The 25,692-nt window shown below is 43.1% G+C and overlaps 1 protein-coding gene across 2 annotated transcripts in view; it reads left to right on the top strand.

Moving 5' to 3' along the window:
• Glrx3 (glutaredoxin 3) overlaps positions 1-17,806 on the top strand; it is a 31,020-nt gene extending 13,214 nt beyond the window's left edge. The window contains exons 2-11 of one of the 2 annotated variants that reach the window (XM_041667249.1): positions 2,057-2,145; positions 2,300-2,374; positions 3,022-3,223; positions 8,429-8,601; positions 8,792-8,853; positions 10,686-10,743; positions 12,392-12,444; positions 13,530-13,569; positions 13,663-13,755; positions 17,556-17,806. In XM_041667249.1, coding sequence (XP_041523183.1) covers positions 3,184-3,223; positions 8,429-8,601; positions 8,792-8,853; positions 10,686-10,743; positions 12,392-12,444; positions 13,530-13,569; positions 13,663-13,755; positions 17,556-17,606 — 570 coding nt within the window. In that variant the 5' untranslated portion in view covers positions 2,057-2,145; positions 2,300-2,374; positions 3,022-3,183 and the 3' untranslated portion in view covers positions 17,607-17,806. The remainder of the gene's footprint in view (positions 1-2,056; positions 2,146-2,299; positions 2,375-3,021; positions 3,224-8,428; positions 8,602-8,791; positions 8,854-10,685; positions 10,744-12,391; positions 12,445-13,529; positions 13,570-13,662; positions 13,756-17,555) is intronic. The other variant, XM_041667248.1, reaches the window with a different exon arrangement.
• The last annotated feature ends 7,886 nt before the right edge of the window (positions 17,807-25,692 follow it).

Here is a 25,692-nt window from a genome sequence, read left to right as displayed (position 1 = left end):
ATTAGCCAGGTTTGTCCAGAGAGCCAGCCAGTGGGACATGGAGCTACAGATTGGTAAGGAGAGTTGTTACAGGAATTGGCTCACCTCATCACAGAGCTTTAGAGCCCCGTTTCAAGCAGAGAAGCAGGGGTGCTGCTGTGCAGTGTGTGCCAGAGGCCTGAGAACCAGGGGACTGATAGTGTAAAGCTTGAGAACCAGGGGTGGGAGGGAGCACAAAGGCTCAGTGACATGGGGTTCTTATTCCAGGGGGAGGGTGGAGGGGGGTGTTCCAGCCTAAGACCTTTCCTTTATCGTTCTTTGTTCTGGTGAGCCCTTACCCCTTGGGTGATGCTCACACGTTTGGTTTGTTTTAGTCTGTCTCTCAGGTGAAACACCGTTATAGGCATGCCCACAAGTGATAGTTCACTGGTTATCAGGTCTATTCATCCAGTTTGTACAAGGGCTCATGGTATGGAGCTGAGTGTTCATGAAAGGTAGCGTTGAGCTCCTGTACATGCAGGTCATTTAAAAATATTTTCTGTTTTCATTACTGAGACCATTATACTATATTGGAACCATATTTTCAAAGAATTTTGAGTGCTACAAAGACTTCTTTCTGTTGGTGTTGGGCTACAGGCATGCTAGACAAATCCTGGGAGCCTCTACCCCAGCTCTACAAAGGTGTTGGACCATCAGATGGTGCTAATGTTCTGGAGAACTGTTGTGGCTTTAGCGGACATCCTGTCCCCTTTTCTGTGTGTTTTGTCTGTTCCCATGGCCTCTGGGAGGAAGAGCTAGTCTTCTGGAAGCTGGTTTGAGGGGAGGCACTTGTAGTGATCTTCAGGCAGGAATGGCAGCAGGGATCTAGTTAACTAACACATGAGGCATGTGTTAGGGTGCTGTCTGTTCTGGTCCAGGAATATGTGCCCTCTTAATGTTGCTCAGGTGCATTGGAGGTAAGGTCTCTTTCTGAGTGACTCTCAGTTGTCAGAGTTAAAGAAAAGAGTGAACTGCTGGGTGACATTGTGGGCACACTTTTGGTCTGAGTATGGAGCTGTGTCAAGAAAGAAAATAGCACGCACATTCCTAACTGCGGTCTATTGTAAATGTTTGTGTCAGGCAGCTTTCTCTTTTTGTCCTTTTATCATAAGAAAGGACAGCCGTCACTGATTGAATATTTAAGTATATTTGAAAAATGGAAACAATTAAAAGCAATATTGCAGAAGGCACTAAAAGCATCCTTATAAAACCTGTGAAAAGGTGAGACAAGGCAGCATGAGATCTTGCAGGCTGGACAGTGCTCCACAGGCCAGGCATCGCACAGGTAGCCTGACTGGGTACAGCAGAGGTAAAAATCACATTTCAAGCCCAGTGGAAATCTTTCACTCTTGGAGAAATTCAGTATATTATTTTAAACACATTTAACAATATAATTTATCAATAAATTTTATTTCCTATAGGTATAATGTGAATACAGGTTTTTATTGGTTTCAAAAAGTTTATATTAAATTGGCAGTCCTATGAGAGGAAAATATAATATATTTCGGTTTTTCTCAAAGTATATTTATAAAGACCTACATAAATAACTTATAGTAATTGTGTTCTAATTATCTAGAAATTGTGTTTTTAAATCTTTTTGAAACCTGTGTGCCAGATATCACCATACCTTGTTTGATGAGGGGCCCCAAGGAAATGATCAGACCAGATACAGTTATCTTAGTCAAAATGAGTGTTCATATGTTTGAATAGACTGGAGAGCAAGCAGCCAAAGAGGCTGTTTGCTTAGTGTCCAGCAGCCATGCAGGGGTTAAAAGTAAAATTTATCAGACATCAATAGTTTATTGAAGAAATACTCCTTTTTGCTTCATAATTTGCAGAAAGCTGCAACTGTCAGTCATGATGTACTGCCTCTTGAAATTAGTCAATAGAGCAAACAGCAAGAATTGCTGTGGGCAGAAAATAAGCACTGTAATCATGACATAACTGGGGTCAGTGATTTATGGATTTCAATATAGTAGTAGCTGCATATGATTGAAAATTTACTAGGTCACTAGTGCACCAAAAATTTTATTCACAGCCTCCAGGCATCTTTTGAAATGTGCAACAAAATAAAAACCTCTGAACCTGTTTTGACACTGCAGACTCCGTGGATGACATGCCAGCCCAGTGAGTCTCATTTAAATGTAAATGTGTCATAAACTTTTGTCCTATAGTCTTAAAATGCCATGGACTTGAAAGGACAGTGCATGTGAAACTGATTTACATAGCAAAGTATAGAAAGAACCAGTAATAACAAAGCTTGGATTCTTTTATTTTAAAGCTGGAAGCCGAAGCTGTTCCTGAAGTATCTGAAAAATATGAAATTAGTTCTGTCCCCACCTTCCTGTTCTTCAAGGTAAGGATGAAAGAGGCACCAGCAATGGTCCATCTGAGTGGCTCCTGGGACTCTTCTGTTTTGATTCTTTAATCCTCTTCTGATCTCCTTGGTTACTCCTGGCCTTGTATATTTTTTTTGGTATTCTCTCTTTTTGCACTGATGAGGACCGTGTTTGTTGCTTGCCATGGGCAGTGGGCAGCCCACAGCTAGAACGGAGCCTCCTGATCAGAATCTAGACTTCTCCTGCAGACTTAGTACTCCCTGACGCAGGTTTGAAGTGGGTTATTGAGGGCATGTGCCTGAATGTGAGGAGACATCTGGCTGGTTCTAGTTGATTAATGAGTCCTTGGGAAGCAAGTGCAAATCTTTGCTTCCGGGCACCGATGGGTATTGCCACAGCTCTCCAAAACTTCATTTGTGTTCCTTTCAAGTTGGTCTTATTTTCAGATGTCAATGCGTACCCAATATGTTCCAAAATAGGTGTTTCTAAGTGAGAACAGTACAAGCAATTGCTAATCAGACTCTCTCACTTCACTAATAAAAGGGGATACCTTTAAACATTGGCTAGAGCTATGTATTTTTTTTTTTTCTGTAAGCTTGGAGTCTAAAATATAGATAATGGTGAAGGAATGCCACTTTATTCTAAATGACATTTCAAACTTCAGAATTCTCAGAAAGTCGACCGGTTAGATGGTGCACATGCCCCAGAGTTGACCAAAAAAGTCCAGCGACACGTGTCTAGCGGATCCTTTCCTCCTAGTACTCATGAGCATCTTAAAGAAGATCTCAATCTTCGCCTGAAAAAGTTGACTCACGCTGCCCCCTGCATGCTGTTCATGAAGGGAACACCTCAAGAACCACGCTGTGGTAAGAAGCTAATCCTGATGATGGGAACAGAACATCCCTGCCTGAGTGGATGTGGTGGATATGTGTGGAAGTAGGCGTGTTACTCTTGCCCGTGTCATCATCACACAAGTCAGTGGTAGCTGTCAGTGTTTACTATATACTTGGAGGACATGGGGGCCGGAGGGGAGTTCTTTGGAAATCACCAGGTTCAGGCTTTTTGTGTTTTATATCTGAGTTCTCAGCTATGAAGGTTGCTCACCTAGAGGCAGAGCTGGCAGGGATTAGGTTCCAGCTCTTTATCTGTCATACTGCTATCTCTGGCCTGTGTAATGTTTTTTTTTTTTTTTTTTTTTAAAGATTTGTGTGAGAGAGAGGGCATGTGCTTGCACGTGTGTGTGTGCGTGCATGTGTGTATGTCTGTATGTCTCTGTGTATGAGCATAGCGTGTAGGCAAAGAGGCCAGAAGAGGGCATTGTATTCTTTAGAGCTGCAAATAGAGGTGATTGTGAGCTACCCACCTGGGTGCTGAGGCTGAAACTTGGCTCCTCTGCAAGGACAACGAGCACTCTTAACCTGGGTCGTAGCTCCAGCCCTTTAAGATAATTATTTATGTTTGTCTGTGAATGTAGATGCATGCCAGAGGAGGGCATTGGGTGTTCTTTGTCAGTTTTCACCTGTTTCTTTGAGGCAAAGTGTCTGGAACCTACTGGGCTGGCAAGTCGTGTCTCTATCCTCTGGGAGCTGGAGCCACAGTTGTTTACTGGACGCTTGGCTTGTTACGTACATGCTGGGATTCACCTCCAGTCCTGGTACCTGCTGCACAGGCACCCTCAGCTCCTGAGCATCTCTGGCCTATGCAGTTTTGCTCTGAATGGTTTTCTTTCTTGGTAGCCGCCTTCTCATCTTTTTGTTCAGATTTAGTAATTTAAAAATTTGAGGGCTTTCATTAGGGCCTGGGCCTGCCCTGTGTCTTTTTTCTTTCCCTCTTGTGCTTACATGATGGCATTTTTTACCCACTGCTGTCACTTCTGGTTGATAGCTGTTAGTGGATTAAAGATCACTGAGTCTTGGCTTACAGGCACATGTACTTTATGTACGTGAAGATGCTGGTAATTTTACCCTTAAATAAGTTTTGTAATTATTTGACGCCTCTGGTATTGAGCTTATGTAGTTTCTTTTTACTGTGCCTACTACATTATTATGCTGCATAATTGAGTTTTTAATGCCTTTTGATGATTCTGTTGAGACTAAGGATATGTGTTTCAACTGCACTGGAGGGGATTTATTAAGATAGGTGGCAGTAAAGTTGGATATGCTCGATAGGACTACTGAATGTCCAGTGTGACCAGAAAGAGCCATGCTGCCTTTCTGAGTATGTTCAGGTTAAAGTCTTCCTCTGGTCAGGAGGCAGTCTACTTCTAACAGTAAAACATCATGCTAAGTTCTATTAAAAAGATGAAGAAGTGATTCCTTTCTCTCAGTTCTGCCTGAAAGATTTCCCAGTAAAGCAATGACATGAAACAGTTTTCACAGTGCTTTCTCGTTACTTTATTTTAGTGGAAGTTGGAACTGTTGCCCTCTCTGGTGCTTAATGTAGTCTAGTTAAGGACTTACCTTCATTCTAGTTGGAAGGACGGTAAAAAGGCCTGCAAAATGTGTGCAAACCTGTATGACAGGCTATACATACAAACCCAGAGTCAATCCAACCCAACTGTAACACTCTTTTAATCTTTTCTAATAACCTAGTAAAATTGGCAGGAGGCAAAATTGGCTGGGAAAGTGTTACCAGGCAGCAGGGAAGGGGGTTTGTGTCATTTACTGTGCTTCAGCCCTGCTCAGGAACTGGGTACAAGTCGGGTACCACCTTGGATTTCAACTGCTCTTCAGGGAGCTAGCATAGGTAGGGTTAGTCTTGAAAGGCCTTTCAGTCCAGGGGCTAATTGTTTAAATGTATTAATGACAAACATAGAAATAGTCATTTTAGGGGACTGGAGAGATGGCTTGGCGGCGGTTAAGAGCACTGACTGTTCTTCCAGAGGACCCTGGTTCAATTCCCAGCACCCACATGGCAGCTCACAACTTTCTGTAACTCCAGTTTCAGAGGATCTGACACCTTCACACCAATGCACATAAAATAATAAGTCATAAAAAATTCTTCAAAAAAGATAGTTATTTAAAAAAATTAACTTTCATGTTAGCATACATTAGACTGTGGTATCTTTTCCCCTCCTACATTATGTTAAGCTTCTTCCATTTCCAGCTGGTTCTCCTTCCTTTGTTAGTTCCTTGCTGCTTTCACAATGCCTGTACTTCATCTGTCTCTTTCCCACCCACTTAGAGCTCCTCCTTTGCTCCCTCCCTTCCCGGTATTGTGGCATTCCCCATGTGCACACAGATGTGCCTACAAATACACACATCAAATTTTAAATCTAGTTTGTGCAGACAAGGGAAAATGTGTGTTACTTGTCTTTCTGAATTTTGCTTATCTAGAAATAGTCTTTATTTCACTAAATCAAATTTGTGACATAATTCTTAAGTTTTTTATGTTGTGGCATTCAAAGTACAAATAGAATAAAAAGAAAATTTAAATATTTTAGAGCAATCTGAAAACAAGATTTTATAGACATTTAGATAATGAAAGAAAAAAGGTAAAGAGATTGCTTGATGCATAAGGTTTTAAACTGTTGTTTCTTCTGTTTGTAACTTTTCTAACAATCCCAGTAGGTACCTCTTTTCTGATATTTTGGTTTCTTGTTATGTGTCCACTTTCTTAGCATATAGAGCAAACGGATTATTGGAAGGTACTTAATAAAGTGTCCATGTTAGGTCACCTGGAAAGCCTTTGTGTGGGGACTGCCTGGCCCCCTCCTTCTCTGGCTTTTGTGCTCAGTGCTGTGCGCTGTCTTCACCTTTCATCTTCTGTCTTTGGGAAACATACGTGGTTTCACTTCTAGTTTTGTTTTCTGCGCCTGCTTAGTGTAGAACTGTGCTCCATATCGGCAGTCCAGTGAAGAGTGTAGGCTAGTCCCTTAATGAAAACGTTGTTCATCTCTGAGCTCAAGAGGTCCTCTCATCTAGCAGAGATACTTTTTAGATCTCTCTGCTGTTAACACTGCTTTGCTCCTGGTTCAGCATCTGTTGTGGAGTAAGAGCTACACTTGGTACTTGAATCAATGGCTCTAGCCTTGCTTTGTGTTACCCAGAAAAACTCGAATAATATTTACACTGTATACCCAGGAAAGAGGGAAAGCTGTCTCCAGAGCCTGTTTGTCCTATAACCAGTACAGGCCACAGCTCCACTTTCTGCTGTACTTGTAGGCTCTGTCTGCACAATTTATGGTAATTTAAAAGCTGGTGTTGAGAGGGTCTCAGGGCACAGACCTGAGTTTCCTCTCTTCTGGCGTCTCATGAGGATAGGAAGAGAGCTCGCTTACCTTTAAAAAAGTTTCCTGAAGCACCGAGGTCCTTCAGTGAGGTAATGAGGTTATTGGGGGACTCTTATAGCTGTTGCAGTTAAAGCTGGTAGGTGTTTGGCTGTGGGAGCTTCAACAGTAAGAGTCAGATGAAGGCACAAGTGTAGAAACACTCTTACGGTCTGTTTTAGGTAGTTATTAAATGTGGCAGTTAGGCTTATTACTCATGTCACGAGTGGAAATGACTGCAGATAGAAATGGTGATTTTGTGGTAAATGAGATTTTTTTTTAAACTTTTAAGTGCTTCTATTGCATGCATGCATTTTTCTTCAGGAGTGTATAAATATTTTGTTATTAGAATAAAGCCTTATTACTACTTTATCCTTAAGCATAACATTTCCAATCTGCCACTTTAACCCTTAAAAATGAAATCCTACCAATCAATCTTTCTAGTCTGCATGTAATTGCCTAAAGCCAAAATAAAGCCTTTTCTCAGCCAGTTACAGTAGAAACGAGCTAATATATTGGGAACAGAATAACCATCAGCAGCCAGCCGTAAGCTGTTTACTAATGAACTCCCAGATGAGTGAAAACATTCAGAAACGGTGTTTGACTTCAGGCTGTGCATGAACACCACACTTGAGTTGTAGGAAAAGCAGCCTGTGTGCTACACACTCATCCTAGTGCTTCCTCTCAAAAACTGCAGAGCCAGGAAACATCTGGGGCTCAGCTGTAGATCCATATTTTTAATAGTAAATGCACTTTTGGGTGACGTCAGATAAAACCATTGCAGGTAATCTTATACGGGATTTTATGATTTGATTTTGTTTGAAAATATTTGCTGATGTGAGGAAATCCTAGAGGGATTTTTAATTGGAAGAAGAGTTTATGTTTCAGTGAATGAAAGAGTATGTTTCAAAGAATGGTGCCATGAGAAAGGGGAAGGTGCTTTAGAGTTGGAGATGTTACTGGTGAGAGGTAGTGTCTGGAAGAAAAGTAACCATTTTTCAGCTTGGACTGATAGCTTCATAAGACTGATGCTCACACCCTTTCTTCAGGTTATTAAGACTTAGTGCTTACACTCCTTCATTGTGAACACTTGACCAAAGTCTAATAAACTCTGGGGACATAAATTTGTCACTATAGTATAGAAAAAAACTCATCATAGTAAATGCTGTAGGGAATGTAAATAATTATAGGAAAGCATCTATCAGGTTAGAAGCTGAGAAGGAATGGGGCCAATCTACAGATAGTTCATATGTACCAACAAAGATAGATGACTTTACCATTTACTCTACGGTGCCCACTTCAGACCCAAAGAGAGCACTTGTGATTCCCATCATCCTGCTCAGAGGTGAAGATGAGAAGCACCCACAGAAGTGTATGAATGGGCTCACGAGAGTGGAGTGAGGACTACACTTGGGTCTCACTGTGGTCAAGCAGTGGTTAAAATAGCTATCCTAGGTGTCCTGGTCAGTCCCTTAATGCAGAGGGAGGCGACAAAGAGGACTTTGTTCCGTGTCAGGGTTGCCAGGCTTTCAGGGTTCTGCTCTTCTTCTAGTGCTGTGTCTCAGTTAAAGAGCAGCTTTGATAAGTACACACTCACTTTTGACTGCACTTATGCATGTTTATGTTAAATTCTCACTGTCTGAGGCTCTAGGTCACATGAGGGGTTTTAGCATTTATTTTTCTCTTAACCTATCCAGTTATGCTGATTCAATCACTGTGCAGGCGAGATGGGCATTTATGTCCCCTGGACACCTTGGGGTATGTGAGAGATGCTGAACTCTCTGATTTCCTTGTTCTGTTGCAGGTTTCAGCAAGCAGATGGTGGAAATCCTTCACAAACACAATATTCAGTTCAGCAGTTTTGATATCTTCTCAGACGAGGAAGTTCGACAGGGGCTCAAAACATACTCTAATTGGCCCACCTATCCTCAGCTCTATGTTTCTGGAGAGCTCATAGGAGGACTTGACATAATTAAGGTTAGATTCTTTGTAAAGACATCTTGTTTAGAGCACACTTTTCTAAAGTGTTCGTAATGAATTGAGCGCATGTATTTCTTACTGCACCTAAGGATTTACTAACGACCACAGTTTTTCTGATAGGCATTTGTCAGTATTCTACATAGGGGTGGTCAGCGTGGTTTGTGTTCTAATAATGTCCTCCTTTCAGGAGCTGGAAGCATCAGAAGAGCTAGATACAATTTGTCCCAAAGCTCCCAAGTTAGAGGAGAGGTAAGTACTAGAAAGCTGAGTCTGTAAATCCTGTTACTGCATTGTTCTTTCGGAGTTGACACCAAGCATTTGGTGGTTGTTTCTCAGTGCCTAGTCTTGGAAACTCAGGATGCTCTGAAATTGACTGGAAATGTTTTACCTCAGTTTATTGACTATGAAGAATATATTTGCTATTGCAGAAATGTCACTTTTAGTGGATCCAGGGCCCTATTTTGTTCCTGTGTTTGTGTGTGAGCATAGCACCCCTGTGTTTTTGTGTACAGCTGATGCCATGTTCTATCCTTGAGTGTGCTAAGCGTTGAATGGGAAAAGCTAGTTCAGAGTGTTTTCTCTAAGCCACAGTAACAAAACTCAGGCAGCCTCTGGGGCTGTGAAATCATCTTTCTTTTTTATGAGGGATCATAGTCTGCTCCAGAAGTTTTGTAGAAATGTTTCATTTTGATAGGGAGGGACTCGTGAAGGGGACTCTCTGTATAAACATGAATTTATTAATTCACATTTTTATATTAATAATTAGTTAAAAGGAATTATCTTGAAATGCATTAGCCCATCACTGTTAGTTGGGGCTTGAGTATAAATTTTTTGCTATTTCACATTTTGAAAATTTCAACAAATATTTAATAAAAAACCATCATCTATACTTAATTCAGATACTCTTTAGGAACAGTATTCCATGTATGTCATGCTGGCCCAGCCACTGGTTTGTGTGCCCTTTTCTTATGATGAGAGGGTAGTGTTTGTGGATACCACATGGGCCCCTTTTGTGGTCTTATTGTGGCCCATGTTGTCCTTGTCCCGAGGCTATGCTGCTCCCAGAGTAGGGCTCTTCATTTCATATTCCTGGATTGACTGGACACTACTTTTTCTCTTTGGCCTATTCTTGCTGCTGTTGCCTTGGCTTCATCTGATCTTCCCTAAAGTACTGCTTCTAACTCTCTTGTGCTTCAGGCACACACAGATGCTGGCTACGGCAGGAGAGAAAGCAGTGTGATATATTTTGGGAAGTAATTTGAAGGGCTCCTATCTAGCAGAATGACATGCATTCTGACAGAAACTTGTAGTATATGAACTGAGGTGGTTAGATCATTTGCTGAGTTGCCTGGGGTAGGTTTGTCCTGTTGAGGACCTGGAAGTGTGTCATGGTCTGTGTGATATGTTTACTTGACTGGCCTCAGTTTTATTCTACAAGGAAATTTTAGTCCATGGTGCTTCCACAGCATGAGAGGAGTGAAGAAAAAATGTCCCTACAGCAATTTTCCCTGAAGACTTGTGACTAAACTTTGTTCCAGATGTGGGTGATTAACATTCCTGACAGCAAGTTTGAGCGTTTTTTTGCATGTAAGGTATGAAGTGTCAGGTTAAGATGAGAACTGTGATTTTCAGCAGTTAGTGGTGGTTGGAGGGTTGAGATTTGCCTTCTTACCATTGTGGCCAGCAGCCCTGCTCTGGGATGAGGAGCATTATGCCGCATTGTGATGGGAAATGCTCACTGATCCATCTTGGGAACTTTAGATGGCTCAATATATAGCCCCCCCATCGAATAATTCCTTACTGAATTGGTTATTATTATTTTTTTAGTACTACAAGTTGATGGGCTTAAATTGCAACTTGAAGGAACATTCGTTGCCTTAAAAAGCCATATTATGTTTTACAGTGGCTCAGGGAGAGAATGAAATAAAGGAAAGTGTCAGTGCTTTTGCTTGTTTAATACCACTCAAAGCTGTGAGCTGTCATCCTGCTAGCCCTCAAATATGCCTGCTACTTATGAAGCCGAGCAGAAGTGGTGTTTAATAATTGAGCTGAGCCATTTTATATCAATTTTCTCTCTTCAGGCTCAAAGTGCTGACCAATAAAGCTTCTGTGATGCTCTTTATGAAAGGAAACAAACAGGTAAGGAACTCAAAAATGGTTTTATTTGTAATTTCTTTTGATGTTAACATTTGCAGCAAGGGGACAGTTAAGTGTTTTTTTCTAGTTTAGCTAATGAAGCTGTAGTGGTTTCAGGAAGTTATCTGGGCCTTAATTGGTGCTTATGGAGATCAAACAGAGTAATCTCCATTTCACTTGACTTTATCATCAGCGTCTCAGCAGGGTGCCTTGCTTTCTGCTGCCAAACTTTGTCAGCTGAAGTGGTCAACAGCGGTGAGCACTTAGCTGATTCTCTCAATTGCTGTCCCAGTCCCCTTTGTTTGAGAGTGTGGACTGTGGGCAAATATACTTCTCTGGTAGTCCTGAGGGTTTTGGTCTTAGGTCGTCCTTAGAGTAAGAACTAAACCCTGACAGTGGTTTTTGTGCTCTGTGGTATCTCGTTGATGAGTAAAACTACCACAATTCTCATTCGTAATACGATGGTTCTTGTACTTTGATGAAAGTACATACTGAATTTTCATTAGTTTGATAAGTCCCCTTGCACTTATTAATTGGTGAAGAGCTGGCTGTCTTCTGGATTGGGATTAGGTTGGTAATTTTGAAAGGCTAGCCCTGCCATTTCTCTTGCATTTTACAGTTTTAACAGTTGAGTTTCAGCTCTTTAGCTTCAGGCAGGCAAAGCTATATAGTTTGTTTTCCTCTCAGGATAAGGAGACTAAAGCTCAGAAGGGTGAGAGCCACCTGGGGTAGGTGATGCCGCAGAGCTCTTTGCCTTCCTTTGCCTTTTTGTGAACGGACCTAATGATGCCATAGGACAGGTTGCTTTAAGAGTTGCTGTGGCACCAACACCGGGAAGCCCATTAGTTAAAACAAGTACTAGTTAATATAGCTAGTGTGATGGAAGTAATATGGTGGACAATAAAAAACTACTAGTTAATGTAACTAGTGTGATGGAAGTAATACGGAGGACAATATAATTTTAGCACGTTGGTGCCACTGTGTTAGGACACAGTCTCTGACTGGAACAGTGCACTTCCTAAAAATAAACATGGTGTTAATTTGTAGTGATGATGAAGCGGCACTCTTGTTCCATTATTTTGGAAGCCGACTTTCATTCTCTACATTTCTTGTGCTGTCCAAGGAGAATTTGCATTTCTTGGAAATGGTGTCCTGGGAGCTTTTAAGATGTTGTGTATTGTCTTCTTTCCCAAGACAGCTGGGGCTTGGGGAATCTGTGGCCTGAAAAACATCATAGGATCTCAGTCACTTCAAATGAGTTGATACCACAACGCAAAGATAAGTTTAAAAGGTGTGACTGAAGGTTCCTGGGATGTGAAAACAATTAGTTATTGTTACTCACTTGACTATGTTCTATCACTTTGCATAAAGCAAGGAAAGAGTCTAGGTGAGTCTGTGTAGAAGAACTGGGTTTGACTTTTTTAAGCTGTTACATGTTCCACTTCTTACAAAGTTAAAGCCAGAGTCAGTCTAATCTGTAGGTTGTTTGGGATGGTAGCAGCCTGGGCTAGCACTTCAGAGGGAACAGAACAAGCATGGGAGCGGGGTAAGCACAGTGGCTGGGGTGCTGGCTTGAGCATTTCACTGCAGCTACACTTACTGGGTCTGTGAAAAAATGCACAATGTACTTTTCTTTATATATATAATTTAGGAAGCAAAATGTGGATTCAGCAAACAAATTCTGGAAATACTGAATAGTACTGGGTATGTAAATCTTGTTTTCAAATAGTATACATAAAAAAATTTCAGCTTTTTAGTCCCGCAGCTGATACTTTGCAGTCTTAATGTCAAAACCTATTTTCATAGTATTTATTGACATATATTGTCTTATTTTTTATAGTTTTCTTTTTTAAAATTCACTTAGGCCAAAGTGGAATTTTCTGGCCCTTGTTCTCACCATGCATAAAGACATACAGAGAGATATTCATATATTCTTAATGTTATTTAGGAGCCTGTGTTTTCAGGGCTTTAGAGTTGGCTCAGTGATTATGTGTCTATTGCTCTTCCAGCATTTAAACCAGGCATCTCACAGCTGCCTATAATAACTCAGTTCCTGGGGGATATGAGGCCTCTGGTCTCCTTTGCCTGGAATAGGGTGAGCTGTTGAAGTCTTTGCTCCTGTGGTGGAGCGCCTGGGATGGCTGCCAGGTGGAGATTCCCCAATGATTTTTGTGGTTAAAACCAACCCACCTATGTGGAGATATTTAGCGCATGTTCTTTTGGATTTTTCAAACGTTGTATTTCCCATTTCATGATTGCTTCTTTTCAAATTGCAGTATGTATTCTGGTCATACTTTGAGTAGATAAGCTGTTCTCTGAAGTTGCAGATCTGGAGCAGGATTGAAGGCAGTTAAGCAACACAGTCTGAATATAACCTTTAAAACAAAATGGCTCTTGTTTCTTAAGAAACACTGGGGGGCAAGTGAGGTGACTTAGAGGGTAAAGGTGCTTGTCCCTAAGACTGATGACCTGAACTTGACCTCTGGGACCTGAATAGGAGAAGGAGAGAACTGACTCCTGCAAGTTGTCCTCTGACCTCCACACAAGTGCCTTGGCCTTCCACTCTTCCCATAAGAGAATTTTGGCAGCTCCTGCTGTAGCTAGTTTTGTCCATCAAAGACTAGTAATTTTGTCTTAGAACTACAAGCCCAATGATAGTCATTCATGTTGCTTTAAGTAAAGTTTTGTTAGCAGGAAATGCTTTCCTTGACCATATTAAAAATACTAGGTAGGCTTTATGTCTTTTGTTTAAAATGAATGCCTGTTAAAAACCTTTCTCCCTTTTTCAGGGTTGAATATGAAACTTTCGATATACTGGAGGATGAAGAAGTGAGTTCTGGGTTCTCTGTTTCCTTCCGTGTTTACCTTCAGTCACAGGGTCTGGTGGAAAGGCTCACTTCAGGATTCCTGTTGTTTCTCTAGGTGCGGCAGGGATTAAAAACGTTCTCAAACTGGCCAACCTACCCTCAGCTGTATGTGAGAGGGGAGCTTGTTGGAGGATTGGATATTGTTAAGGTAAATGCTTTTCATTGTGTTCTCAAAAACTGAAAAATTTGATGTTTAAGCATCCAGCCTCAGTGTTGTCTGGCTTTTTTCTCCAGTCTCACGTTCACCATGCTCTGTGTATGTACCTTAGTGTCTCGTGCTTACTCCTGCTTTGAGCTGTTGTCAAATCATTCGAATGCTGCCAGTGAGAGCTAAACTCTAGTTGAAAGTCCAGATGAACTCAGGACCCTGCCGTGCTAACTGTATCACAGCTTTCTTCCCTATTTTCTTGCCTGTCAACCATCTTTACCTGGTTTCCCAACTTGAGATTTTCTTCCATAGTTAAACCTTTTCCTCCATCCTTCAGGGTCCAACTTCCTGGTAAATGTATACATTTTTCCTGCCAGAAACATCTCTCTGTTCCAAAATTCTTACACTCCTTCATTTTTTGTTATTGTAATTGTTTCTCTGGGCCATTTTCCTTTTTCCTTAATCTACCAAAGGTCCAAGAGTGAGGATGAGGACTAGGAGGCTTGAGGCAAGAGTCTCTTTGCTCCTGCGCCATAGTTGCAGGTCACTTTTGCCAAGTGACAGGTCTCTGTTTGCTATTAGAGTGTAATTCTGTTTAAGGCAGGCACTGTATGTTACGTGCTTCTTAGTTTGCTGTTGAGACAAGGTCTCAAAGTGTAGTCCAGGCTGCCTTTAAGCTCCTTCTGTAGACCAGGCTGACCTCGTAGCAGTATTTCTACCTGTCTCAGTCTTCCTAGTTCTGGGGTTACAGCCACCGCAGCTGGCCTTCTATCCCTTCAAATCCTTCCTGATGCTCGGTGTATCTTAGGATCTCGATAAATGGTTATTAGGCAGTTAAAAATTTAGTTTCTCTTGTCTTTTAAATGGACTTACCATTTTTTGTGCTAGTAGGCAGCCTCATCTACTAGGAACTGTACTTATTAGCTGTGTTGGTTAATGTAAACATAGAAAAGTTGCAGCTTTGTTAGCCACTTCCCACCCTACTGCCTTGGCTAGTATGTTAAGGAGGGGACATGTATGACTTAGCTGACAGTGGGGGCAGCTTCTCCTCAAGGGCTAAGACTGCCCTTAGGCCTTCTGATTGTTTGGGAGGTAATTTCTTTGAGTTTCAAGTGAAAAACAAGTTTTTAAAATAGTTAAATATTATAAAATAAAAACTTTAAAAATAGGCTTTCACAGTGTGAAGAAACTTAATATCTGGACCAGCCAACATATCTATGGAATTAGAGCTTGAAGCAGCTGCAGGGCTGCTCTGTCTTTCTGGTTCAAGGTTGCTTTGTTTCCTGTCAAGTGCAGAGTTTGATGGCCCTTTGACAATAAGGGAGGGAGGGCTGGAGAGATGGCTCAGAGGTTAAGAGCACTTGCTGCTCTTCCAGAGGACTTTAGTTCAATTCCCAGCAACCACATGGTGGCTCACAACCATCTATAATGAGATCTGGTGCCTTCTTCTGGTGTGTGTATACATAATAAATAAATCTTAAAAAAAAAAAGAAGAAAGAAATGAAGAAAATAAGGGAGGGAAAAGAAGAAAAGTAGGCAGGGATGCAGTTTTCCTAATAAATAGTCTCATTCTTGGAGGAGAAGAAAACACTGTAGCTTTTGAGTAGCCTTGAAGCAACAAGGTAAGTGTGTGTTTGTTGCTTTAATATCTAGGAGCATACACATCAACCATAGGTATATATCTTAGTAAGATACAGAATGTCTTTAGATCCCAGGTGCTTTTGAGCTTGTTCTTGTTTGAATGTTTCACAGCCCATGCCTTAGCCATGGGGGTCTTGGGAGACCAGGAAGTAGTTTTAAACTTCTGGCGCACTTATGATGCAGAATGTGTACATTGGCAAGTTGATGCTGCCGCTCCTGTTTTTTTTTTTTTTTCCTTGAAGGTTTGTGGAGCTCTCGCTTTGTGTTTCCCACAGAGTGCAATTTTCCATCTGTTTATTAGTGCACATTCTGTATGTTAATTCTGATCAGCCTCTCAGAACTTTGGTGCTTTTTGTTGACGAGTCAGTAGCTCAGCGACTTGTCCAGTCTGGCGGCCTGGAAAGGGCTGCTGTTGGCAGGCACTAGATGAACTGAGAAGTGCTTGGACTTGGAACCTTGCCTCGTGAAGATGTCTGAGCTGTCTGCTTTCAGATGATAGTGGAGCTTTTCAGTGTAGGTTCAGAGGGAAAGATTCTTATTATTATTAGGTAGAGTTGCTGTGCTTCTCACCAGAACTTAGGTATAAACCCGGAGATCAGAAAAATGGACTGTGGTGTGGCAGGCTATTAGCTTGTGTTCAGGGAAGAGAGACTCAGAAGACTGGATGCTACTGGAGGCTACCTGATCTGTTACATGCCTAAGCTATGGCTAGCTTTCCTCAGTGCTTTTGTGTTCACTAATCTATTGGTTTAGAACACGCTTTTAACTTTGTAACCTAAGATTGTTTGCCAGTCCTCCCACCTGTGGGTTCTAGATGTGAAGAATCAACCACTAAAGAGCACACACACACAATCTGTAGAAGCTGGATCTGGTGGTGTGTACATGCTTTTAATCTTAGCACTCGACAGGCAGAGGCAGGCAAATCTCTGTGAGTTCAAGGTCAGCCTGGTCTGTATAGTGAGTTAGGACAGCCAAAGCTACATAATCAGACACTGTCTCAAATTTTTCTTTTTAAGTCTGTTGCGGACATGTCTTGAGGGAGTTCTTGTAGATTTCATGTTAGGCAGGGAAGCAAACTGAGTGGGGGAATGAAAACTCAGTTCAGATTGACTTGTCAATCTTGATCAAACTTCATATTTAAACCCAGTATAATTTGGAAAGAATATTCCTAGTGTAATGTAACCCCCTGTGCACAAGAAAGCATAATTACATCGAAACCCAGGTACATATTATCATTCCTTTCAAGAAGATTGGTTCTAGGGATAGGCTGTCTGTGCTAGTGTAGGGGCCTATAGCAGATTGGGATTGGTTTCAGTCCTACAGATAGCAAAGAGGTCATTTGGGCTACTAGCCACCTCTGGTCATGGCTGTGGGAGCTTGCGGGGAGCTCCTGGCTATACAGATAGCGTTAGGGTCATTTAGGCTGTTAGGTATCTTAGGTCCTGGTTGTGGGAGCTTGGGGGACCCCCTGGCTATATAGATAATATGATGGTCATTTAGATTACTAGTCACCTCTGGTCCTGGCTGTAGGAGATTTGTAGGGCCTGGCCCATCAGATAACACTGATCACCAGGCTATTAATCACCTCTGCTTCCCAGCTTCTGGACAGAAGAACAAGTTCTGCATCTTTTCCTACATGTTTAACCTTCCTAGTTTCCCTGGAGATCTTTGGGTGTAAGGACCTCATGCTCGCAGCAGTGTACAGCGCTTTTGTCGTTATTTCCCGAGCAGCATATCATGACAACATGCACTTTATAGCATGAGTAATGTGGGGATGTAACTACATACCATTCTCTGTAAGGGCTGTCTTTGATCTGTACGAACCAGTCAGTCTCCATGAATACAAAAAGATGACTGTGTTTGCTTTAAAATAAATTCTAATGGTGTAGTTTATATTCAGATTTACTTATGCAGAGAAAGAGGAGAGGGAAGAGAGAGACTTGAACCCAGGGCCTTGGCATTGTAGGCCAGTGCTCTACTGCTGTGCCGTGTCTTTAGTTTTATAGTGTAAGAATATGGCCACGTTGAAAGCTTGCAGGTTTAGCTAAGTAGGTATCCTTTTGGTGTCAGATATGGTAAAAACTTGTTGCTTAGATACTTTTTTCTTTTTTCATGACTGTATACTCACGAATGCCTGTTTTTCTTTTTTTAATTCTTAGGAACTGAAAGACAATGGTGAATTACTGCCTATATTGAAAGGAGAAAATTAGTAAATGTTAAGCATGGTGTTCACAGATTGCAAGAAGTATTTAATTACAGCGGACAGCTGATGATTTGTCCTGAGAAGTGGACTAGGAGTAGAAGTGCGTCTCACCCAGCTATGCTCTGTGCGTTTCACAAAGTCATACTGAAGAAACATGTTACATTTTCATGAAACATAGAAGACAATAAACAGATTCAGCTAAAAATGGTTCTGTGTAGAGTGTGTTTTCATAGTGGTAGAATGTCTTTGTCGCGAATTCCTTTCACTCTCTCTCATAACACATGGGCCTCTTGTAGCAATTAGGAAAGCTCATCAGGAAAGGAGGGCCTCTCCCAAGCAGTGTGCAGTAGAGCTTAGAGAACTCCTTTGCCAGCCCAATGGCTCCCCTCACTGGCCAGAGAGCTCTTCACAGTCTTGGAAAATGCAACAAAAGGCTTTCTACTCTGCTGATAGTGATGATGTTTATCAAGACCATCTTCAGAAAGCCAGAATACCTTCGTCCCGTCATCCATTAGAGGGAGTGGTAGTGACCCAGAGTGAGGAAGAACCTTTCTGTCCTAAAGGATGCAGGTTATTTTGATCATTGCAGTGAGCATACTAATTATACCTTCTGATAGGTAGAGAATATTCTAAGAGCAATAATTTAAATATTTTTTTCTACCCTGACTTTACATATATATATGAGAAACACTTGTCTTATGCTTTGCTAGCACAAGCCTCCCATAGTATTTCTGAATTCACAGCTGTGGAATCTGGGTGTTTGGTTCCTGTGGGATGTTCTCGAACCATCAGCCTGCTGATCTGGGCTATGAGCACTGTGTAGAAGGAAGGGGGGGGTGTGTCTAGTAACTGGGGCAAGCAGAGCCAGGGAGGGAGTACAGACCCTGCCTCTCCAGAGCTCTCAAGCTGCCGGTGTAAGGTGGAGGGGTAGAAGAGGGTGGGCCTGGCTTCCTGGAAAACAATGTTCTTCATTTCCACTTAAATGGAGATCATTGTGTAAGTAAAACTTAAATGCAGATAGGTGTGATTATCTCTTGTTCTTACCAAGGTGTGGCTTCCTGTGTGGAAGTATGGCTATATTAGTAACTTTTCCGTGACTGAGTTAAACACTAGTGACCGAGGTGTTTTACAGGAGAGGGTTTCTTTGGGCAGGGAGATGTGGTAGTAATAGGCACGGCCTATGGAGCAGAAGCTGAGGACATCTTGAGTCTTAAGCATGAAGCAGAGAGAGAGAGGGCTTAAATGATGCAAGCCTTAAGTTCCCAAAGCCCTGCCCCAGTGATACAGTCCTCAGACAAGGCCACCTAAACCCCCAAAGAACACCATCACCTGGGGTGAAGTGTGGACATTTCTTATTCAAACCATCTGCAGGAAGGCTGGTTTTCTTAGCCTCCCAAGCTGAACTTACTTTACACGCTTTTATGACTTTTTCTTTACAAATACCCCTTGTCTTATTCCAACACAACATTTATCCTTACATTATCCTAAGGGTCCTAGTTTCATCTCCGTTACGATGATAGATCACTCTGACAAAAAGTGACTTGGGGAGAAATGGTTTATTTGGCTTACAGTACCAGGTCACAGCCAAGCATTGTAGGGAAGTCAGGGCAGGAGCTTGAAGCAAGCAGCAAGAACAGCGAGAATGCATGCGTGCATGCCTTGTGGCTTTTACACATACAGTGCCCAGTTTGTGGAATGGTGCCATTCATAGTGGCCCAGGTCTAATTAAGACAGTCTCTTGCACACATGCCTAAAGGCCAACCTGGCCTGGGAAATCTTCAGGTAGATTTTTCTTAGGTGATTATAGATTATGTCAAGGTGACAAGACTAAACAAAAGTAGTGTTCCCCCACATTGAAATGCGTAACTTGACATAAGTAACAAAGCCAGTTTAAGTATATTTTTATTTGATCATGTTTGTCCTCCACTTTTCTCCCCAACTCCTCCCAGACCTTCACCCATCCTCCCAACCTCCTCCTTTGTGTCCTATTTATTCCCTTCCTCCTTCCCTTCTCCTTTCCCTCCCTCCCTCCCTCCCTCCCTCCCTCCCTTCCTCCATCCCTCCCTTCCTCCATCCCTCCCTTCCTCCATCCCTGCCTTCCTTCCATTCTCCATCCCTGCCTCCCTCCATCCCTCCCTTCCTCATCCCTGCCTTCTTCCATCCCTGCCTCCCTCCATCCCTCCCTTATTATTTTATCCTAGTTTTAGTCTCTTAAATTCTGTTATTTGCTCTCTTGACTCCAGGGTAAGTGAGGGTAACAATGAGGCAGGGAGCCTTGGGGTCAAGAGATCTTGGCTATCATAGATACATTTGGAAGTAAAGAGTTTGGGGTCCAGTTAAACTTTCTAACAAAGTTTGTGAAGGGGCTGAAACCAGCCCGCTTTTGCAGAAATTTTGTCGCAGTTGAAGTCCCTTGCTAGAGGCAGCTTTATTTCAGCCTCGGCAGCATCCGCTTACGTCCAGAGGACAGGCTGCAGTGTTGTCTGATGTTTGATTGGGCGCCTGTTGGAGGAGACTTCCAAGCGTGTGCTGTGTCGAATTGAGCACGTTTGAATATGTCTTGGGGAAGCCAGTCTCTAGGGACCGGTTCTAGGTGGATCTGGTATGGTTGGCTTCTGCGACCTCCAGGGTGTGAGGTGGGATTCATGTATTGAGGATGAGAGAGAGTGAAATGAGGTCCGGAGGCACTGAGGACGGCCAGCACTGAGTGGCCCTTAACAGAGACTCATGCCGCCCTGGCTTAATTTACCTGTCACCAGGGAAAACAGTTCTCCCATGAGCAGGTTTCTCCTAGAAGGTGCTGGGTAAGTAGGAATTAGAGGGCCTCACACTAACTATTGGTCAGTCAGTGTGGTTATGTCTGACAATAACATCCTTGATAGAGAAGGGTTCTTAGGAATTTGTGTGTACTTCGGGAGATAAGCCTGTAGGAATGGATTTTGTTGTGAAATGTATAACTATGTAAAGATGTGTTACACTTGTTCATGCTGTGGAATATTACTTTTATCTGTGTAAAGGTGTGTTAACATTTGTTTATGCTACATTTGTTTAATTATGAAAATATATGTTCCTGGTTCACCTGTCCTGCCTAAGGCACCTGACCAGCCAAAAGCTAAGCAGAAGAGGGATAGGTGGGGCTGGCAGTCGGAGAGAATAAATAGGAGGGGAAATTAGGCTCAAAAGAAGTGTGATGAGATCAAGGAGAAGGGGAGGGGCACTTCCTGGGCCAGAAGCCAGACAGCTGTTGGCCAGCCAGATGTGAGAAGCAGTGAAAGTAAGATACATAGAAGGGGGAAAAAAGTAAAACCTCCGAGGCAAAGGTAGGTAAAAAGAAACAGGTTAATTTAAGTTAAAAGAGTTAGCCAGAAACAAACTAAGCTAGGCAGAGCAGTCATAACTAATAAGTCTCCGTGTTATATTTGGGAGCAGGTTGGTAGCTAAAAGAAAATCCTGGTACAGATTTTACCCCAAACTCTTACTTTTTGTAATAATTGGGGAGGGGAGCTGTGGGGTAGGAAGGGTCAAGGCAATGAAAGCAAATCTTGGTGGTGAGGTTTTCCTTTGTAGTTAGGGGACACTAACTGCTGGAGTGTGCAGCCATAGGGGGAGGCCTCAACTTTCTGTGTAGGTGTAATTCACAAACTCGAACCCCCTCTCTGGCAAAGGTGTGTGTTAAGTTACTCATGGCCTTTCCGAAGTTCTTGCTCTTGTCCCTTTTTTAGCTTTTAGAGACATTTGTCCCGCTCAGCCAAGTGGCTCTTATGACTACTAGTGACCTCTAAGGTCATGGTTGGATTGATCTTGTTCTGCCTGTTGCTGAATGTGTGGATGGGCCCTGTGCTCAGTTACTGCCCTGGTTACTGTGACAGAGAACCTAACAGAAAGCACTTCCATCAAGATGGGGAAGGCAGGCACCAGCAGTCAGGAAGCAGGGAGAGATGCATGCTGGTGCTCACCTGGCTAGATGGCTTGCTGGCCTCCCTCCCTCCCTTCCCTCTTCCTCCTCCTCCTCCCCCTTCTCTCTCTTTCTCTCTCTCTTCCCTCCCTCCTTGCCTCCCTCCCTTCCTGTTGTTTTGTTCTTTTTCAAGACTGGGTTTCTCTGTGTAACAGCTCTCATTGTCCTGGAACTTGCTTTGTATACCAGGCTGGCCTCAAACAGAAATCCACCTGCCTCTGCCTCCTGAGTGCTGGGATTAAAGTAGTGCACCACCGCTGCCCGGCATTTTCTTTTTAATCAGTTTGAGAGCTCAGCCTACAGTATGCTGTGGTCCACATTCAGGGTTAAACCTTCTGGAAACACTTTTACAGATATACTCGGAGTTGTATCCCATAGATAATTTCAAATCCAGTCAGGTTGACAGGGTGAACCCCATAGGGGCCAATGTTGAAATAACCAGGTGTGGCAACTTGAAGATTCCGAGGTGTGTGGTACGGTAGACCTTCAGAACTGCCCTTCAGTTTCAGGTGATAGCTCCTCATCATCTCCTGTCTCCGTTTTCAAGTCCCATAGCCTTGACTTCTTAAGAGGTAAAACTCATTGGTATTTTCAGTCTTTATGAAAATGCTTATTTAATCCTACTGAGGAGTTTGAAGTTGAGATTGATTTTCTTTTTTTTTAAATAGCAAACATTTCTTTTTAGTTTGTCATTTAATAACTAAATTATTTAAGTGACTGCTCAGTGCTTTGCCCCAAATGGGCCAACTCTTCCAAGGCTCAGGGAACACTCCAGAAGAGGGTGTGGAAGTCCTAGGAACTGAAAGCTATTGCAACCAGGAGGGTAGGAGGTGAGGCGATGGGAAGAAGGGTTGGGGGAGGAGAGAATAGTGCAGTGGATGTGAATCCCACACAAGAACAATACTGCCAAGAGTCACAAACAGTGGAACCTGTTAAAAATATGTGGTTCATGCAGAGGTGCACATACAGCACCTGTTCTGACAGCTGAAGTTGAAGCTCAGAGTTTGAGATTGGTTGGTCTTTGAATCATACATGTAATCTGGACACTCAGAGGTGTAGGCAGAAGGATGGAAGAAATTCAGAGTTAGCCCAAGATAGAGGAGACCTTATCTCAAAGGGTTAAACAACAGCTTAAGGGAGGGCACAGGACTTAAGAGCACATACAGTTCTCACAGAGGGCCCTAGTTTGATTCCCAGTATCCACGTGAGGCGCATGGTTCCTCTGGGGGTAACTGTGCATAACCATACACAAACACTCTCACATACCTACACACACACACACACTTAAAAATAAAAAATTCATCTGGGTGGTGGTGGTGCACACCTTTAATCTCAGCACTTGGGAGGTTGGGAGGTAGAGGCAGGGGCATCTCTGTGAGTTTGAGACCAGCCTGGTGTATTAGAGCTAGTTCCAGGACAGGCTCCTGGTATGGGAGGTCCTTCTGTATATGTGTTGCTTTTATTGGTTAATGAATAAAGAAGCTGGCTTGGCCTGTGAGAGGGCAGAGTAGAGCTAGGCCGGGAAAACTAAAAATGCTGGGAGAAAGAAGGCGGAGTCTAAAGATGCCATGGAGCCACCAGAGGGGAAAGACGCAAGCCACCAGCCGAAACCTTGCTGGTAGGCCACAAGCCTCGTGGTAAAAAATAAAATAATAGAAATGGGTTAATTTAGGAGATATGAGTGAGCTAGAAATATGCATTAGCGAATAGGCCAAGCAGTGTTGTAATTAATACAGTTTCTGTGTGATTATTTTGGTTCTGGGCAGCCTGGAACAAACAAGTGGCCTCCTTACAACAGACTCCAAAGCTACAGAGAAACCCTGTCTCAAAATAAACAAACAAACAAAGACAAAAAAAGGACAAATTCTAAAAAAGGCAAACAGACCTACCCTCCCCCAAAATATTTAATATTTCAACATGAAACAAGATTCCATTTCTGATTAAGTTTTAAAATAGTTTTTTTTTTTTTTTGAAAATTGACAACTGGTACTTGTTACCAAATTCGAACACTTCTGAGAAGAGCTGACTTAGTTCTCTGCAAACACGTTCCCTTTTATTGCGCATACCTGATGCCAGTGGTAACAGTGGCCCCGCTGAAGCAGCCAAGTGCTGCGCCCTTCTCCACCATGTGCGGCTTTAAAGAGTAGTCTTCAGGGCTGCTACATAGTCACAGATGTTCAGATGTGAAGGACTTCAGGTAAGCTGGTTTTAGGGACTTTAACGGTCACCATGGACCCCTTGTCCCAAACCTGGTACCCCTGCAGGAGGAAATATTGTAAGCTCCTCTGCAAGGGTGGGGAGCTGTGAATTTTTTCTTTAGATTTATTTATTATATGTGCATACATGTTTTGTCTACATGCGTATCTGGGTACCATGTATGTGCTTGGTGCCCATGGAGGTTAGAGGAGGGTGTCAGATTCCCTGGAACTGGAGGTAGGGATGCTTGTGAACCTGAGCCATCATTTGGGTGCTCAGGTCCTCTGCAAGAGCACAAATGTTCTCAGCTGCTGAACCGTCTTCTCCAGCACCCTACTTACTATGTTTTTAATACAGAGAGCCCAGGCTGGGGCAGGATAATCTTACTGGTGGTTCTCTCCTGCCTTTGTCTCCTGTGTGTGCCATCAGGTCTGGTGGAAGCTGCTATTCAAACCAGGCAGTTGATGTCCAGCCCTGGGCTATGCCCGAAGCACGGTGTGCATTCTATAGGAGAGCTGTGCCACCTAGGGGAGACGGCCTCTGGGTTTTCGATACTGGTGTGCGTGTTTAACCCGAGTGGAGTGGCCTTTCAAAAGCTCCATGACTTGGCATATTCTGACTCTAAACGTCCTCTTTAATGTTGCCCCACTTTCATCTGAATGGCTACCGGTGGTTAATTATTAAGCACACTTAATAGTACCTTAAAGCATCCCACGTTTGAGGAAGTTGCAGTTTCCCCATATGGACACTAGAGGGGGAGCTTGCCTGGCTGATGGCCATGGAGCCAAGGTCAGGTCTGAGTGTTCTTAGTGTAAACTGCAGCTCTGGACCTGGGCTTGGGAGATCTTGTCTGAGAAGAGGTGAGAACTGTTCATTGCGGGCATTAAATTAATTGTTATGCTGTCAAGCCCAAAGCAATCTCCATCACATGCTGAAAAGCTAAAAGGAATTTGGATGCCCTCAGAACCCCACCGTCTATCCCCCGCACCCCCATTTAAAAATGTTCTTTTTCTGTTTTATTGAGGCAGTGTCTCCCTCTGTAGCTGTGCCTGCTAGTCATGTCAGAAGGGTTTTGTTCACGAATCATGAGCTCTTGGAATACAAGGTGTACACCTTGCGGAACAGGACCGTGGGGTCCAGGCTTGTCTTGGACGAAAGCCTGAACTTGGAGGTGGTGGCTACAGTTTCCAGGGCAGCCTCACCCCAGTGTTCTGTCCCTGTGTGCACTTTATGGCCCAGAGAGTAGATGCACTTGGACAAAGAAGAGGGCACGCGGGGCACTCTGGGAACTGACGGTGGTGCCTGTCCCTCCGGATACCTGTCGCTGAGACCCAGTGCCTGGACTTCCCTGGAGTTCCTTCCTCTTCAGGGTTGTTCTTGTCCACTTCCTGGGCAGGAGCCTCTGACTCCAGTGGGGCTGCGTGCAGGCCCTGCAGTGTGAACGGTGGGTCTCTCGCTCAGGAAGAAGGGAGGAAATGTTTCTAAAGGCGGTATGGAAACAGTGTTCTCTTCTGGCACCCTCCCCACTTACGGTTTTGCTTGGATGTAGTGTTGTGAATAAGGACAAAGTCACGTGCACGGGTGAACACAGTAAGTTAAACACAAGCTCAAGAATGTTTAACTTGTGTTGCGTTTGTCTAGCATAACCTCCATGGGAATGGTGGGGACACTGCACAAGGTGGGTTTTCACTTGGTCTGCATTTTCTTGTCACACTCTTCCTTTGGTGCGGAATGAGTCGAGCATGGACTATAAGTGGGTGGGTAGCTTCCAGGCGCTATGCAGAAGGGACGGGTTGGTTTAGACAAGGTATGCATCTCAGTTATGTGGTTGGCTCCGGGGATGCTCTGTGCAGTATCTTTCTGACTTGATAGGGGGACGTGGCTGCTGGGCTGGCACTTTGTCCGCGGTGTGGCGTGCTGTCCTCCCACATCCTCTGACTGC

This window comes from Microtus oregoni, unplaced genomic scaffold (genome assembly GCF_018167655.1).
Source record: "Microtus oregoni isolate MIOR12 unplaced genomic scaffold, Mior012 000016F_ref0000370, whole genome shotgun sequence".
Lineage (NCBI taxonomy): Eukaryota > Metazoa > Chordata > Mammalia > Rodentia > Cricetidae > Microtus > Microtus oregoni.
This window is presented reverse-complemented; position numbering and strand designations above follow the sequence as displayed.